We start from the raw sequence: 18,194 nt of genomic DNA, 5'->3' as shown, positions 1-18,194 counted from the left end.
TAAGCATGATTAAAGATTGATTAATTATTATTAATTAAAAATTAATTTATTATTTTATATTCATCTGACATAAATGAAATAATTATTAATATCAATTAATAATTGCCTGTGAATTAAAAAAAAAAAAAAACCAAACTCAACCCACAATTCCTTCTTTCTCCATCTTTTACTTAAAAAAAAAAAAAATTCTCCCTCAATAGACTTGCAAATTACTGTTATATTAAATCATTAATTCCACTTTTTTTTTCTGTTTTAGCTTTCCAATGAAAATTTTGGGGTGCTTAGTATCACGAAAAGATAGCATTAGAGATCGGGCAGAAAGGAAGGGTTTGATGATCGTTAATGTTCTTCATCTGCAGGGCTAAGCCGCTGAAAATTTGCCGAAATGCACTCCAAGCCTTGGAATTGAAACAGTAACTGCAAATTAGTCTCTTGTCTGAACTTGGATCTTTGTCCATTGCAAGCTTCACCAGCAATTCATGTATGGTCGAGTCACAAACTTTTCACGAGACAATGATAAGACCAACAACAATAATAAAATCGCAGTAGTTGCGTCATACAATTTTGCATGAATCATACGTTTATACATATATACATTTCAGTGAAAGTGATGGTCTGCAATGGTATTTGGAATCATTCATAGCCTGTTCAATCTGTTTAAATATTACTCTGATTGCAGAACAACTTACATTATTGACTCAAGGATCAGGCAGTCCAGTTTATTCGAGTACAGATGGGGATTCCTTTGTCGCCAACCAACTCTTTGTATATGCTATTACATTACATCCACATGTCTCGGCCATTTTAGCCTTCTGTAGCAGCTAGAGAGGGACCCGGTAAAATGGATCCACCATTTTCAGTAGGAACAAGTTCCCTCTGTCACCTCGTGACATCCTACAGACATGGAAAAACATAACTAAACGTAGATCATTTGTTGGTTGTTGAAGCAGCTTGAGGATAACACTTGACAGTTGATGAAAATGATACCGACGTATTACTGTTAGCCTAATGGTTCACTCGCATTCAGAACCTTCTAGTTCGGACAATACATTGGCATTAAATGACATAAAGCATACTTAATAACTTGAAAGTACTTACCGTAACTCCTCATCCAAGTATGTGATTTCCAACTGACCACGTCCACTTCCATGGAATTTAACTGGTATCTGCAAAGTACCAGAGAACATGACCACACCAGAGAGCAAGGCAACAATTTACTATTGGCATATTAACTTTCTCATTGTTTTATCAGTTTGAGATCAGCTCCATTACTATCCAATCTCCCCTGTTAGCTCAATGGATATGACTAACCATTTGATGATAAAAGCTTGTTAATTCTAGAACTACATCAATAGAGAGTGTTTTAACATTTCTTTTGTTTCTTTCTTCCCATGATGGCAAGATTTCACACTCCCTTCCCGTATGCCAGAGCTGAAGTCAGAAGCTAACATGGTATTAGAGCTTTGGGTTCGATAGATCAAGATTTTCTCTTCTTCTAAAACAATTTATGAGCAATCAAAATTTGCTGGAACAAACTATAATATTCCTCAAAGGCCAAAACCAGAAAAGCCTTCTTTACAGTTTATTGAAACAACTGATGGATTTCTCACCCATTCACAACCAGCAGTAAAAATTTCTTGGTCACTAATCAAGAAACACACATATTGTTATTCTAGATTTATATATGGTTATGAAATGAAGAGGAAATTATCTTCATATATCATTGTTTTAGGCCTGATCAGAGGTAATTAAGCCTGCGAATATAACCGCATAGAAACTTGGAATGTTCAAGAACAGCAATATATGTATCACATACCAGACCAGCAATTCTGAAATAGTCGAATTTAACAGCCACCCTTCTTGCATTTAGAGGAACTAAATTAGCAGTGGCCTGCAACGAGATTGACATACCAAAATGAAACTTGATACTTGAGCATCAAACAGCATCTCAATTTACAAACATGTTTCAAGATTGACACTCAACAAATTCAGTAAAACAGACAAATTGTATTCGGTTTGTAATGCAATACATAGCAGTTTGTAGGAAAAATACAATCAGACATGTATTTAGACATCTAAATTGTACTTAAGATATTTCCTGCTGATAAATTGTTAACAGGTCCTGTAACTCAGTTGGTTTTACATTCAAATGATCAGGCAGTGTGTGATCGATTAGTTTTTCTCAAATTGCTAAAACAGACCACTCCTTTATAAGGAATTCCTCAACTTTTTTTGCCTTTTCAGTTCTTAGTTCGGATGGTAAGGTTACAAGTGATCACCCCATCACCATTACCAGTTGAATGGAATAGCAATCAGTAATCACCTGATTAAAGAATGGCGAGGTTTCCAAATTTTGAGCCCGAAGAGTATCCAGATTGATTGCCTGGAAGATTTTTCCATTGGGTCTTAAGAATTTTGGCCTCTGTCACAGAAACAAGATAGATATGAAACAAACAGATGCCAGAAAAATAAAATAAGAATCACATTTGGTGAATGGGAGCAAACAAACACGTAGAACAAGTTGAGAAAATTGACCAATTGAGGATGAACAAAACAACACCTTTGTCTGCAAAAGTGACTGAGATGTTGTGTATAAAAGCTCCCATTTCCCATTCAACAAGGTGGAATTGAGAGGCTCCTTGATCTCATTCACAGCCTCTAGTTTTCGCGCTATCTGATTGAAAACAGGAATCAGAATCAGAAGATATCCATATTAACGAAAATATAGACCGAACCAAGGCTCACAAAACCTGATCCACACGCTCTTGATCGTCGCGGGTAGCCTCAGCGCCACGGTCAAGAGGTGCTATTGCATCGAAAAGCTCATCTTTGAGGCTCTGAACGTCTTTTCCTTTAGAAAAGAATGAAGCTCTAGTCCTCCATTTGAGAGACAAAGCATTTTCCAAAGAAGAAAGATTGTTGCAAATGTTGGGTTTTGAAGAAGAGACAAGTGACTTGGATGAGAAGATAGAGAGCAAAGGAGAATAAGTGATAGGTTCATTTGAAGATTGCAGAGCTTTTGGCAGAGTAATAACTGTGAAAGCAGGAGAAGAAGTCAGGGCCATTCCTGATATACGTTTTTTTTTCTTCAAAGGTTCAAAGCTACTTAAAGTAAGTTTGTTTACTTAAGAGTCGATAAGGGTGAAATTAGGTGGCTCATTCTCATTTAAAGGAAGAGGCACGTGTATTGCATGTTCTTCACATCTTCTACAATACCTTTAAAAACGATGTCGTATCAGCTCTGAAATATAAAACTCAGTTTGAAATGAATAAATGAGAAGTGAATACATTAAATTTGGAATAGAGTAGGATAAATCGAGAGTAGGAACTTAGGGGCTACCACTACACTTAAAATTAATTGGTGATAAGAAAAGTGCATACCCTAATTTTATAGTGCATTCAGTGCACATAAGCACCCACGACATTCAATTGACTCGACCAACACCTTGAGCTTCCGTCACGAAACAATTGATGTCAATACTCTAGTCTAACACCGTGATCAAAAGAGGTTTTTTTTATTGATTTTACATCTAAGGGTCAATTTGGTAACTGAAAAATAAATGGTTAGGAAAATATTTTATAAGAAAATTTGATATTTTTTGTTGTTTAGGTAAATTGTCAAAAACATTTTCTGTTGGTTGTATCATTTCGTGAAAAATATTATCCACCCCATTCATGGAGATTGTTGAGTGTTAAAATGATAAATATAAATTGATTACAAAACAATAGTACCATTTGGTTTTCACTAATTTTCGAGTCAAAATTGAGGATGAAAATAAAAATTGATAAATAAATAATAATATTTTTTAGAGCATTTAACCACATATCTATGATAAAAGTAAACTCTAGTTTTTAACAAAATTTTCCATCTCATTATTTTTTTTACCATAACACTATAAAAGTATCAACATTTTATCAATTGTGTAAAACATCCAAAACTTATATTTATAAATATGTATTTATTAAGTGACGATCATTAAAATATTTTTTGTTAAAATTACTAATAAGATTTATTCAATTTATAAATAAAAATTTTAATTACATTGAATGATTTCATTAAAAATATTTTTTAATATTTTAATAGTATTGAATAATTTAAACATTAATATTTTTAGTTAAAATTTTTTTAATTAAATATTAATATTTTAAATATTTTTAAAATTAAATATTAATATTTATCGAATTTATACTGTTAGGTTTAATGTAAAAGTGTTTTTTCATATCTCTAAAAAATATCTTATGTCTCTAAAAGACGTAAGATATTTTACATAATCAACAAATATTTTGCTGTTGGTCCTTAAAATATTTTACATCTAAAACAAATTTTTATCTTTCACATAAATATAAATTATTTTTTAAAAAATATTTTACTATAAAATAAATAAATTTTAAATTTAATTTTATTACCTATCAGGCCAAAATCCAAAAAGTTTAGTGGCAACCCATCAAAGTACCAACTGGCCCAAGCCTAAGAAACAAAGAAGGAGAATCCCATGCCAGGTCCCGGAACAAGGAAGCCCATGCAGCAGGACAGAGCCAATGCACGTGTCAAGGAAAATGTTTTAAGTTCCACCGTTTCAAACTCTCCAACACTCTCTGAAGCTTCAGTAGACACCAATGGCCTTATCTCCAAACTTCCATTCAATTTTCGCCACCTCTCAATCCTCTTCAAAATCAGCATCTCCCAAGCTTCCCGCTTCTCACTCTTCACTTACTAACCTTCACTTCCCAAACAAAACCGTCAGAGGCAACAGCTACAACCTATCGAGGACATCAGCTTCTGATGAAAAGTGGAGGGCCAATGTCTCTTTCTTCCCTGCTTTCTTAAACAAAGGCAAGGATGCTAAGGCCCTCAAGGAAGAGCTTCTCGAGGCCATTGCACCACTTGACCGAGGAGCTGATGCCACCCTTGAAGACCAGCAGAGGGTTGATCAGGTTGGGTTTTGATTTTTTTGTTCTTGAATTCCAACCTTATCTTTATGTTTTCAATGGTTAGCTTTCATTCTGAATAGATTGCTCGCAAGCTTGAAGCAGTTAGTCCCACAAAGGAGCCTCTGAAATCGGATCTGTTAAATGGAAAATGGGTGCTTATTTACACCACTTCCAAATCTATTTTGCAGACTCAGGTGGAATATCATATGTTAAACTCGCTCTGCTTAATGTTTCTGTACTTTGAAAATTGTTTGAAAGCTGATGTTTTTACAGAGACCCAAATTCCTGAGATCAACTGCAAACTACCAAGCAATCAATACAGACACACTCAGAGCCCAAAATATGGAATCTTGGCCTTTCTTCAACCAGGTAAAATTTGAATGCTTTTTTAGTTTTTAGCCTATTGACTTGCCTTTACCTAGCTTGAGTGAAGCTCAAGCTCTGTCTTCTAAATTTTGTGATTAATTTCCATTTGTTGTCTCTTTTCCTTTTGGCTACTCATCTGTATACCTTTTCATATACTTGCTGGTGCATTGATTGGCATGCCTAGTGATTCCTGATTTTGGAGAAGGTTACGAGAATAAAATCAGTATATATTAACTTTCTTCTGTTATCTGATTGATCAAACTGTCAAATTGGCTTATATGTTTTATAGGTTACAGCAGATCTAACACCCTTGAATGCAAGAAAGGTGGCTGTAAAGTTTGATTCTTTCAAGATTGGAGGTCTGGTAAGTTGAAATGTTGAATGAACTGATAGTTTGATATCGAAAATCTTCTTGCTCATTGATAGTATAGTATCAACCTTGCTTCTACTACTGCAGTTTGGGACTATATTTCTATCTGAAGTATGAATTCCTACACTGCAGTCCACTTTGGAGTTCTGTTGTCCATGATAAGATCGACTCTTGTGGGGTGGAACTTTGTTCTTACATGAAAAGCCTCAAAAGAATTCTGAAAAACCATAAATTTTGTATTTGGGCTATGGAAATAGTTCAGATTCAATTTTTCCTAAGTTTGCATTCCATAATTAGAAAGTCTACAGGACCTATTAAGAACCTCCTTTAGCAATGGAAAATAACTGGTTAACAAGCTGACCACAGGATTTTTCACACAAATTTCGAGCCCTTCGTCCATTATGAAGGATAGAAAGGTTTTGATGGTTCTGCAGGTTTACAAGAGTTATCTGCATTCCTTATATTTTCTTGATGTGCAGATACCTATCAGGGCACCTGGAAGAGCTCGTGGTGAATTAGAGATTACATATTTGGATGAAGAACTGAGGTGAGAGCAAACATCCTGAGACTTAACCTTCACATGAAACTTGAAAGGTTAACATAAATTATACTAGCATCTGCTTTCTTTTTTCTCTTTTCATTAAAGAACCTTGATTGGGGTTGAATCAATCCTGAGCCAACATAAACCTGACAATGCAATGAAGCTGATAAAATCTATCTGATACATAACTTCTGACAAAACACTGCATATATGAAATCTTAAATCCTTCATGTTTGTAAGGTTTTTGGGAAGTTCTCCAACAATTGTTGGCAGAAATATTTATCGATTAACTCACTGACAAGTGATAATTTCTTCTTGGTTTTTTCAACAGGATATCCAGAGGTGATAAAGGGAACTTGTTCATCTTGAAAATGGCTGATCCATCTTACCGCGTCCCTGTCTAAATTGAATAGTAGTAGCAGTGGCATTGGTCAGCCATTACCAGGGATGGACCTACTTCTTCAAGCTTTAGCTGATACATTTTTCTTATATTAATTTGGTTTTTTAGATGTTTGTATACAAAAATTTTCCTTGGTGATCAGGCAAGTTTTGTTTTCAGGCATTTGCTCGCTTGGGTCTTCTGTTTAAAAGTTATAGTGCAGGATAATTATCATCTGCCTTGTTGACAGTAATGACTTCTGCAAGTAAATTTATAACTTTGTATATGACATAAGGGATATGAATATGACACGGAGTTAACCATGTTTGAATTTAAAATAATTATCTTTCGTGTTTTAAATGTGTCAAATTTATTTAATTAATAACATTATCATATATCTATATAACTTATAGCTCGTTTGCTACTCCTTTAGTCAATTTACCTAACATGTTTACAACTTGATTATGTCATGATTAAGCTCTTATAAAAATAAATTTTTTTATTATGGTTAAGGATGACAGATTTTATTATATTTAAGAGATATTATTATTATTATTTTTTATAATTATTAATTTTAAATTTAAAAAATAAAGTTTATATTTTGTTGGTAAATATATGTATTTTAATTTAATCATATTAAATTGCCAGTGAAAATAAATGAAGAATATTTTGCAGAAAAAACATAAAAGGCAGAACAGTACGGGTGCTAAATATAAGGGGTGGTGGTGGTTCCAGGACACAATTTGGGTGTGTCGGGTTTCGGTCTCATCAGCTAGCAAATGTGAGCAAATCTTTTGAAGTTTCTAGCACGTTGCACTATGTTCCTTTGTCCTCAAATTGCCTAACGCAGAACAAATTGGAAAGCCACTCCGTCACGCCTCTCTGTCTCTAGTCGTCTTCTTCTCTCTCCAACTCTTCATTCCATTGATTTCTAACGTGTTTCTGTCTCAGAGCTTGAATCCTGAAGAAAGAATCTTTGAAACCCAAAAAAAAGAAAGACCCAAGGAAAGAAATAATTCACTTCTTATCTGGAAAACTGTTCTTTCTTCTCAGCTGCTTGAATCTGTGAAGTCCTCTCCAATGAAAGGAACGCCCCTTGACCTTATTTTTTAATTCCCTTCTTTATAAAATCATTTTTAACTAGTTGCTTGATTAAGTCCACTCTCATGGATTCAATTTGAGTCTTGAAATCCCACCAAAAAGGAAAAGAAAAAAATGGTTACAAAATTGATGGTTACCCACTTCAAAGCATCGAATTTTGGGTTGGCTTCTTTGATTTCTGGCAATAAAGACGTTTGCAAGTTTGGATATTTCTCAAGAAACTCTGCTTCGCGGCACAAGTTAAGATTCAAGCTTGTGGGAGCTCAGGGGGATAGGTGGAAGCTCAATGACATTGATACCAGTATGTTTACATTTATCTTTTAAGTATTTGTTTCTTTTTTGGTTGAAGATCAAACTTTATAAGCACTATTTTGTGTTTCTTGTTTTTTCGTGTTTATGTTGTCAGGTCCTACATTTTTGCTATTGAGATACGTTGACGGGCTAGGATTAGGCTCAGTGATTCATAGAAGGCTAAACTTTTGGGTTTTGCTGACTTTTAAGTGTCCTAAGAGCAGCAATTGACCGTTAATACGATGATTCTCAATCCATTGAATGTATCCATATATATAAGTAATCTTAACAAGTGTCTTTAGCAAAACCCAGAATGCTTTACATATTGTAAGTTGTCATTTTCTTCTTTTTGTTGATTCTTAGTTCTGTATTTGCACCTTTTTTTTCTGTGTTGACAGATGCTATGCAAGAAAGAATAAATTCATGGCTGTCAAAGACCCAACATTTTTTGACTGAGGTAACTTTGCCACTAGTAAAAAATGGTCACAGTGGAAAGCCTGATCCTGGAAATGAGATCGACACTCAAGCCATGGAGGACATTTTTCTGGCAGAACAGACTATTCCTAGTAGTACACCCAATGGAAACCTATCATTGGCTGCTATTGTGTCTATTGAGCAGTTTAGCAGGTGAAATTATCTTTTACATGTTTCAATAATCATGTGAATTATAGATTTTGTTGTATGAGTATGTGAAAAAATCAACATTTCTGCATGAAAAAAGGGGGCTGGTTTCCAGAAAACAACCTCTGTAGTTGTTGAATGGTGAACTCAGTTGGAGGATTTAGTTGAGGCTATTGCTGTAATCATTGTTTGGTTTTGGTAAACTAAGTATGTTGCCCAGAAAAGTTATTAAAACAAAAGAGGTTTTAGCCTATTAAATATTTCAAAAGAAAAAGAAGACATTATGCTTTCAATTAATTCAAACAGAGTTACCCCATATACATGTTCCAAGAATGTTTTCTTTCATTAGCTTAAGACAGTGTTAAATTCTGTTATCAAGGTTTTATCATTTTTTATGGGTTTGAATTATTATTCTACGGTTCTTCATAAAGGCAGACAACAATTCTAATTGAGGAGTTTTCTTCCCTTTTCTTTCATGATTATTAGTGATTCATCTACTATTAGGAGTTTCTAGATTGGATTATGATTTGATTCTTGGAAGTTAAGTTTGCAGGATGAATGGATTGACTGGGCAAAAAATGCAGAAGATATTTAAAGCTCTCGTTCCTAAACATGTGTATGATGATGCTCGTAATTTGGTGGAGTATTGCTGCTTTAGGTTCTTGTCAAGGGATGCATCTGATCTCCATCCCTGCCTTAAGGTCTGAAGAACTATTTTTATGTGAACTATTTGTGTTCTTTTTTAGATTTATATTTTCTTCGTAAGATTGTATGGTCCAGCTCAACGAAGAATCTAAGATTCCAGTAGATATGAGCTTATGGCCTTTTTCTGTAATTTCCCACTTATTTCCTTGTGCTTCTTACTGGTTGCATGTGTGTCATCAATGTATGACTTTTGCAACAATCACTTCCAGTTCCACACCTAATAAGAAAAATCAAGAAAGAACATGTTTTGATAATTGATAATTTTCAAATTGTTTAAATAAATGTACAATTGGCATTTCTTTTACCTCTCTACCATGAATTGCATGAGTTCCACAATTAGCATCACAACCCGCTCAGTTCTATCATCCTGTATGCTTAAATCTCTCTCTCTCTCTCTCTCTCTCTCTCAATGAAGATTTGTAAGTCTTGGGAGTCATAAAGTTCCTAATTAACTGTTCTCTGGAAATAATTTGGATATTTTTACAGGAACCTGCATTCCAGAAACTAATTTTCATCACAATGCTTGCTTGGGAGAATCCTTACTGCAGTGAAGATGATTTCAATGCCCATGCATCAAGAAAAGCTTTTTTTCAGGTTCTTTTCTTTTATTACCTTTTGAAGTATTTTGAAATTATATTACCTTTGATTATATGTTGCTTAAACTTGATTAAATCTGGTGCAAGTTATTTCGGGGGCAACCCCCCTCTTAAAAAAAGAGAGAGAAAGTGCCTTAGCATTTGCATCCAACTGGAGTTGCAAGAGTATGAGCTGTGAAATTAATTATTTTCTTGGTGGTATTGAAGGGAAAGCTGGTGGGAGAAGAGGCTTTCTCTCGTATTGCTCCAGCAATTTCTGGTTTAGCTGATCGCCCTACAGTGCACAACCTTTTCAAAGCTCTTGCTAGTAATGAACAAGGCATCTCATTAAGAGTGTGGCTAACTTATATTGATGAACTTCTCAAGTAAGCTTCTGATTTCATATGGCCACCATTTTATATTACTTTCGTGATCATAAAGTGAATTAATAGTAGATAAACAATCCTTAATAGCTCAACCTTGCCATACTAAAAATATTATTGAGTGCTCTAATGTCTTTCCACAAGGGCATGTTCTTGAATTGAGATGGAGAGAGACAGACCCTACGGTACTAACTTAAGAATAACAATATTAAGTGAGCTGGTGTGATCTTTTCCATAAGTGCAGGCCTACATTTGTGCAAGTAGTTCAACTCTTTCCACTCCTTTCACTTTTCTTCTTCTCCAATCTTTTTTCACCTTTCTTTTGTCCTTCTGAACTCTTACATTGAAAAGTGTAAGGGTATTGAACAGTGGACCTTGAATCCTTTTTAATGTGCTTCTTCTTTTAGTTAATGTCCACTTCTGTTTACTGATTCTCTTTGAATTCATTCTGGTAAGCTTGATTCCTGCTGGTTTTAGTGTAGAGTGCATGAAGGAAGGAGATCTTATCAGGTCCGTGAATATCCTCAGCTCTCAGAGGAAAGGATCTTGTGCCTTGGTTCCAGCAGGAAGCGCCCTGTTCTAAAATGGGAGAATAACATGGCATGGCCAGGAAAACTTACTCTAACAGATAAAGCGCTGTATTTTGAGGTACTTATTGTCCATAACTTGTTTATCAATTTTATTTTTGAAGCCTTTGATACCTTTTTCATAAGTTAATAAGTTTGATTCGTGGAGGTAATTCATAAAAGGCATCGACATTTTCGCAAAATTTTTCAATTTTTCCTTCCTGCAAATAACCTGGGGATCTTTAAAATACTAAGCAGAATGGTGTGCAAGTATCCAGCTTCCTGTTTCAGTCATGAAGATAAGTAGAAATGTTTGAAAATTTAACAATTTTTTGAGGAAACTTAGAATGATTATATGATCTGTTGGACTGGTCCTTATATTTGATATGAGGATGGAACAATTGAATCTTACTTTAGAACTATTCCAATTCTTGGGCATAAAATTGCATTTCCTATTGGTGACTGTCATGTTGTTGCAGGCAGTTCGATTTCAAGGGCAAAAAGATGCAGTAAGACTTGATCTAACGAGGCATGGATTGGAAGTGAAGAAAGTAAAAGTTGGACCTTTCAATTCAGGGCTTTTTGACTCTGGAGTAGCTGTTTCATCTGGTCCTGGGTGAGCTTCTCCAATCTTGTTTTGGTGGTGGAAGAATTTCTTCTTCTTTTTATGTATTATATTGGAAATTATGAGCAAAAAGCACTAAGCTGATACAAACCACACGTTTTTGGTTAGTGTATCTAGAACAGGAAAAGATTACGCAGGGTTACATACATGACCACTGAAGAAAATTAGATGATCTAAACTTTGGAGTTATGAAGCATTTAAGCTTTTACTCATGCAGTTCTATGTTTATAAGCTTACATCTGTCAATAATCTTTTTTGTGCCAGATGTACTTGTTGGGACTAAGGATCATAAATTTTCTGTATTCTCAATTACTTGATGTACTTTTGAGTATTGTTTTTTTAGTCGCGTAGTAAATATCCTTTTATCTATTAGAGTTCCTTTTAAATAAATAATTAATTAATTAATTTTTTGAACTTCTACTCAGATCACAGACATGGGTACTGGAGTTTGTTGACTTGGGAGGTGAATTGAGACGAGATGTTTGGCATGCTTTTATCAGTGAAATTATTACCCTACACAAGTTTCTTAGTGAGTATGGACCAGATGATGACGATCAATCACTATTTCAAGTATTCGGTTCTCACAAAGGGTGGGAAAAGGCTATCACGGGTGCCCTTAATGGCATTGCTAGACTTCAGGCTCTCCAGTTTATGCGAAAGTTGTTGGATGATCCAATCAAACTTGTTCAGTTCTCTTATTTGCAAAATGCACCCTATGGTGATGTTGTTTTCCAAGCTCTAGCTCTAAATTATTGGGGTGGACCTTTAGTTGCAAAATTTACAGATGCCGGGTATCAACGAGCTCAAGCAATAAGCCCTTCTGAAGAGGTATATGAAGTCAATGATCATGTATTTGACATTGATGGAAGTGTTTACTTGCGGAAATGGATGAGATCTCCATCTTGGAGTTCTAGTGCTTCCATTGGTTTTTGGAAGCATTCTCCAATTAGACAAGTAGTAGTGTTAAATAAAAATCTTGTTGTGGCTGATGAGACCCTAGTAGAAAGGGCAGCAGCAATCTGCAAACAAAAATACCAGGCAGTGGAAAAAACTCAAGCCACAATTGACGCAGCGACACTTCAAGGGATACCCAGCAATATTGACCTTTTCAAGGTTTGGCATTTATTTATTGCTTATATGTTTTCTTTTTCTCCTTGTATGTATAGTTATTGTTTCAGCAAGATTCTGATCACACCATCAGTGACTAGTTATTTGTTGAGTTTATATGTAAAACCTTATATGCCAACTGATTGAACTGATTTGGCATTCCCTTTATGCAGGAACTTATTCTTCCTTTGACAATAACAGCTAGGAATTTTGAAAGGCTTAGACGCTGGGAGGAGCCACACCTGACTCTCTCTTTTCTTGGATTTGCATATACAATTATTTTCAGGTGGACACTTTACATTAAATTATTGTTATGCAAACAATACTTGTTTTAGTCCTTACAGGCAACACTAACATTCTCAATGGCTAAGTATATTGTTAGGAGCAAGATGACAATTAATTTATGCATTAAGAACGGAGATATTATAAATAGTTTATGATTATCAACTTGTTAGTCTAACTTTTTGAATTTGTGTGATACCACATCAGCTATGCTCTATATTTCAGTCATAACATTTAAAAGCTTTCATCATCACTTGCAAACATGTTCCTTGCTTTTGAGCTTTTTGCTCTTGGAGAAAGGAAAGGGATGTGATATAATGTGCTTATACTGGCAACAAAAGATGTAAAAGACTTTGGCTTGTTGCTTGAAACCCACTTTTACCTAATAGCTCTGTTGGCTTTTATTTGAATGAATTTTTGTTGTTTTTTACTCTCGCACTCCATGTTAACACACTAAGCTAATGTGTTGAACATTTACTTGCTAGAAATCTGCTGTCATATATGTTTCCCATGGTATTGCTTGTCTTAGCCACTAGCATGCTAACGCTTAAGGGGCTCAAGGAGCAAGGTCGCCTGGGTAGATCTTTCGGAAAAGTCACTATCTGTGATCAGCCACCTTCAAATACCATTCAAAAAATTATAGCTGTAAAAGATGCTATGCGTGACGTGGAAAACTATCTCCAGAATCTGAATGTTACCCTCCTGAAATTACGTACGATTCTCCTTGCAGGTCAGCCTCAGGTATGATGTCATGATTTATGAGGGACTTGCAAAGAGCACGAGTATTATAAGAACATTTGATTTTACAGTGCTTCAGAAAATTTAAATTCTGTTTGGTGCTAAAATAAATTAAACTATACTCATTTAAACATTTTAGCAGATAACAACTGAGGTTGCACTGGTGTTGTTATCATCTGCAACCATTCTTCTTGTTGTCCCTTTCAAGTATGTTCTTGCCTTTCTTCTATGCGATCTCTTCACTCGAGAGCTTGAATTCAGGAGGGAGATGGTTAGGAGATTCATAAGTTTCCTGAAGGAGCGTTGGGACACTGTGCCTGCAGCCCCTGTAATTGTATTACCATTTGAAGGTGAGGAGTCCAGATCAGTGAATCAAAGAAGCCAATCGGATAAAAAGGCAATTAGAAAGAAGGCAGAGCAGTCAGAGGCCTAGATAGTTTTTGGACATACGCATATGCTGTAATTTTGTAGTGAAAAATCATTTCCTATATGGCATACAAAAAGGCAAATTGCATTGAATTTCTTCCTCCATTTTTGTATGGACCTCACTGCACTGACATGTGGCAATTTATTTCTTGCTCTTGGCCATATAAATTATAGTCAGATGATTGTTCGAGTTAGTTATGGGCCTGGACCCTTCTGTTCTGAAGCACATTTTTCAAAGGGATGGGGAAGTATGCCATATTTATTGGAAATTTCATACATGTCACTGTTCTTAGCAACTTCATCAAGCTATGTGGATTTTATTTAAGGATGACCTAAACTTCTGGTGAAGCTTATACTGAATTACATAAAAAAATATTAGCTTGGACTGTACATCATTCATCCAGGTAAAACTTAACTACCCTTGTCCTTTTCCGTTTCTTCCTGGTTTCTATCTGACAGATATTTTAGTCTTCCTTCTTACTTTGATCCATTGATAGCAGCTTATATGTCCTCCAACAGGTTGTGTACTGAAAGAATCCAGAAGAAAAAGAAGAGAATAAAACATAGCATCCTTTTAGATTTCAAACTGATACACCCTGTACAGGATTTCCTACATCTGTAAAGTGGAAATCAAAGGTGCTTTGAAGTCCTCTGATAGTGAAAGGAGCAAATTGTTTGGTTCCCGGATTCAGCACCAACATATTAGTAGGGATCATAACTTGCTAAAAATGACCCTTTCTTCTTTGAAGGTGCATGATAAAGAAAATGGATCAAATCAAACCAATCTCTGGAGCCTTATTGCTGGATGTCACTTCTTTGTTATTGCTTTTATGACAGATATTGTTGTTTGTTCGGAAGTCCTGGGTTTTAATCAAATGATGGAGATTTGACCAGTGAAATGATTGGTAAGCCATGCCTAGAATATTCTTGCCGAACGTCTATAAACACATTGAATTGACACCTTACCTGCGTAAAAAAAAAAAAAAATCACCAGTAGGCACGATGGTACACGCCATTACTAGGTGATTTTTAAAGGAAGCATTGCCCCACGTTTGAAACAAGTTCCTAGATAATATCCTTGGTGTGAGTGATTTCTTGTGTTCTTTTTTCTGGATTTCTAATTAGAACAAGGTTGCTTATTTGGAGTTGGATTTTTCTTTTTATTAATCTTGGGCTTTTTTTTTAAATATGGTAAGGGATAAGGTTGCTGAAGCCATCCATCATTATGAATTGGGGTTGAATGTCATGATTCATTTTCATTTTCTCATTGCCTTTTATGTGAAACAAGCCATCTCTGTTTAATAAACTTTTTTTTTTTGAGTATTAAGCATCTCTAAATGTGTATGTACTGTGAAAATCTGGTTATGAATTTAATGAAAATATCAGCATGGACTGCCCTGGGGGATACATAGTTGTTGGCAATCATACAGGTAAAACCCAATTTTTCTGTTCCAGGTTTCCAGCTTTCCAAAAGAATCCAGACGAAAAGGAAGAAAAAAAAAACAAAGCATAACATCCCTTTTTTAGATTTCAAAATGATGAACAGCTGTGCAGGATTTTGCTAGAGCAAAATTTGTAAAATGGAAACCAATGGGAATGCCAGCATCACAATCCTCCAGCTTTGAGAGAATGCCTTGAAGCCCTCTGATGTAGTACTGCAAACAAACTTCTGATTCTGATAGGAGCAAATTGTACTGTTCCTGGATTCAGCACCAACACATCAGTGAGCATAATAACCCAAAAAATACCCTTATACCAATTTATGTTACACAGACAGACTTTTCAGGTATCTGTATCCGACACTTCTTGAATAATTCACTATTTATATAGACAACATACACGTGCCGACACCCTATTATGAGTCCATATTATATATGCATTTTTGAAGGTTAGCTAGCTTTACCTTAATGCACAGAAAGCCACCAAGTAATCTGATGCAGAGCAAGTTATGATGCTGACACGGTTATCGTAGGCATAGCTAGATGCTGCAGGGCATACTTGTTTGAAACTCTTGGAATAGTTTGTAGGCAAACACGATACAGGGTCGCCATATGTCCCACGACAACAATACTCATCCTTGTTGAAGGCATCACATGCACTCCTGCAACCAACAACGTTGCCATTATTTTTCACCGCAAGATCTGATGAGCAATTCTGCCTCAAGTCCCCATCACAACCAGCAGTGCTGCAATTGCCTTTACCGCCACCAGGCTTGATCACAATGGGCAAATTGAACCCATCCACGAGGCTAACATCATAAAAATCAGTATCACCGAGAGTGAATTCGGCTATGGAAACAGGCAGGCTCCCGGCACTCGTGCAATTAATGGAGGTGCCACAGCTGCCTGTTTGGCATGTCCCATCGCCAGTTTTATTATCAAATTTGCAACCTGTCCGACCCCATATGCGGCCACTCCACGTGTCCGAGGCATTGTAGATGGCGGTTTGGCCTGGTTCCAATTTAAAGTCTTCACCATGGAAGTTGCCTGATCCATCTGTGATTGTTGCAGGCCATATTGTCTCTTTGCACTGGTTCACAAGAGTAAAATTTTTGGCATTTGCATACATTTTTGCACCTGCCAAATATAAATGTAATTTAAAATAGAAACCATGTGCTTTATATATATATATATGTGTAAGAGTATCCGTTGGCGAAAACAGAACTGGCATGAAGAGAAAATTTACCTGATGCGAGGAAAACGAAGATGCAGAAAAGTAAACTAACATTGTGAGCCATCTCCTACACCAATATGCCAGGGGGCACTTGGAGACAGCCATGGAAGATTGATGTGCATTGTTTATAAATGAGCATAGGGAGATAAAGTTAACGGGGAGAATACGTGTGGAAGTTAGTGAATCAAGAAGCAGTGACAGACCAAAAAGACTGATCCTTGCTTAGTTCCCTCACCAATTGATACCTTGCCTCGATTACATTACATTGTACTAAATTTTATTTTTTGGGGCTCTTTTTCATGTTTCAAATCTTGGAGGTATTCTTTCAATTTTTTTACCATCCAGCTTTTCAATGAAGGGATTCCATAACCAGACTCCAGCCTGGATTATCCCCAGCACAGTTGCTAATGATGACATGATCAGATTGCAACTTCTTTTGGTATATCTGTGATATTCTCAGGCTCAAATTTAACAGAAAACTTGCAACTTAAAGTCAAATTGTTACCTTTGCAAATAGCCATTACTAATTTAGAAGGGGCTGCCCCAGATTGAGAACCCAAGATTTGCATCCATTTCCAAAGAGTTACAGAAAATATAGTTCAAACTTGACTTGGATCTCAGTGTTCCATTTAAAGCCTGAACACTACAATATGGGCACTGGTCTCAGCACATGTTTGACGGTAATCTACCCTTTTCTTCTTTCTTTCCAATTTGAGATTTCAACCCTACATCGATAAGTGAACCAAGCAAAACCCAATATTGCCACTTCTACCAGTAATGAATCTAGCTAGGTGGTCCTGGATTTCTTATGAGAGAAAAAGAAGACCCCTTTTTCTCCATTGAAGAAAAACAACCTGGAACTGATTTTGAGTGAACAGACATGTTCCAAGATTGAATTGAATGTATGTAAACCCAAAAGAAAAAAAAAAGATAGAATTGAATGTGATCTTCACTCAAATGACAAAGCATCTGAGCATAAAGATAAACAGTGTTCTTTGGGTGTCTCCTCGTCAGTAGAAAGCAATAGCTTCTGCTTGTCCAAACCCATGAATGTTTGCACAATTAAAAGGAAAATCAGTTCTCTTCCCATACATATCAAGAAAAATTGATGTTTTAGCTGGCTCCTCTCATCAATTAGTAGGGACAATTCAATATCCAAAACCCAATTAAGAGCCTCCCAAAGTTGGGTGGGGAGGCAATTATTCAACAAGGCTAAGACCTATTGTACCATTTGCTCACTATTTGCTCAGATAAAGATGTGAAATGGAGGAAGTGGGAACTCAAACTTTAATTTCCCATTTGGGTTTACAAAAAAATTAATTAATTGCCATTACTGCTTGACGGTTGGCTGGTGCTGAAATTGAAACAGGTAAAATATCAAAGATCAGCAAGTCAAATAGGAATTCTTATAACTACATTTTATTCATAATATTGCTAAAAATTTATATATTATAATGAAACCTGTAAAAATATTGTAAAAAATTTACCAAAAATATTTTTAATAACACATTTG

General features: G+C 35.6%; 4 protein-coding genes across 8 annotated transcripts; 2 read left to right on the top strand and 2 right to left on the bottom strand.

Moving 5' to 3' along the window:
* Positions 1–654: 654 nt before the first annotated feature.
* LOC18607352 (putative plastid-lipid-associated protein 4, chloroplastic) lies at positions 655–3,129 on the bottom strand. Its single transcript, XM_018114638.2, has 6 exons — positions 2,751–3,129; positions 2,561–2,674; positions 2,324–2,422; positions 1,817–1,891; positions 1,099–1,166; positions 655–894 (listed from the first exon to the last, which is right to left on the bottom strand). Exons 1-6 carry the CDS (start codon positions 3,063–3,065, stop codon positions 822–824), a joined length of 744 nt encoding a protein of 247 aa, XP_017970127.2. The 5' UTR covers positions 3,066–3,129; the 3' UTR covers positions 655–821.
* A 1,445-nt stretch (positions 3,130–4,574) lies between these two features.
* LOC18607351 (putative plastid-lipid-associated protein 4, chloroplastic) lies at positions 4,575–6,929 on the top strand. The gene is made up of 6 exons (XM_007041463.3): positions 4,575–4,935; positions 5,013–5,126; positions 5,206–5,301; positions 5,588–5,662; positions 6,148–6,215; positions 6,541–6,929. The coding sequence occupies exons 1-6, from the start codon at positions 4,618–4,620 to the stop codon at positions 6,611–6,613; spliced, it is 744 nt and encodes a 247-aa protein (XP_007041525.3). The 5' UTR covers positions 4,575–4,617; the 3' UTR covers positions 6,614–6,929.
* A 266-nt stretch (positions 6,930–7,195) lies between these two features.
* On the top strand, positions 7,196–14,202 carry LOC18607350 (chromosome-partitioning protein, putative (DUF639)). 5 transcript variants are annotated; one of them, XM_088803335.1, is made up of 12 exons: positions 7,859–7,990; positions 8,096–8,259; positions 8,379–8,607; positions 9,155–9,302; positions 9,793–9,900; positions 10,110–10,267; positions 10,747–10,912; positions 11,310–11,446; positions 11,881–12,568; positions 12,736–12,848; positions 13,330–13,585; positions 13,722–14,202. In XM_088803335.1, exons 2-12 carry the CDS (start codon positions 8,223–8,225, stop codon positions 14,013–14,015), a joined length of 2,334 nt encoding a protein of 777 aa, XP_088659461.1. In that variant the 5' UTR covers positions 7,859–7,990; positions 8,096–8,222; the 3' UTR covers positions 14,016–14,202. The 5 variants fall into 5 exon arrangements, with proteins under 5 accessions (XP_017971165.2, XP_017971171.2, XP_088659462.1 ...); XM_088803337.1 differs by having other exon boundaries at positions 9,148–9,302; XM_018115676.2 differs by lacking the exon at positions 8,096–8,259 and having other exon boundaries at positions 7,196–7,990.
* A 1,152-nt stretch (positions 14,203–15,354) lies between these two features.
* Positions 15,355–17,260, bottom strand: LOC18607349 (pathogenesis-related thaumatin-like protein 3.5). Its single transcript, XM_007041458.3, has 3 exons — positions 16,694–17,260; positions 15,912–16,584; positions 15,355–15,708 (listed from the first exon to the last, which is right to left on the bottom strand). The coding sequence occupies exons 1-3, from the start codon at positions 16,743–16,745 to the stop codon at positions 15,570–15,572; spliced, it is 864 nt and encodes a 287-aa protein (XP_007041520.3). The 5' UTR covers positions 16,746–17,260; the 3' UTR covers positions 15,355–15,569.
* Between the last annotated feature and the right edge of the window lie 934 nt (positions 17,261–18,194).

Source organism: Theobroma cacao, chromosome 2 (genome assembly GCF_053813885.1).
Source record: "Theobroma cacao isolate CCN51 chromosome 2, ASM5381388v1, whole genome shotgun sequence".
NCBI lineage: Eukaryota > Viridiplantae > Streptophyta > Magnoliopsida > Malvales > Malvaceae > Theobroma > Theobroma cacao.
This window is presented reverse-complemented; position numbering and strand designations above follow the sequence as displayed.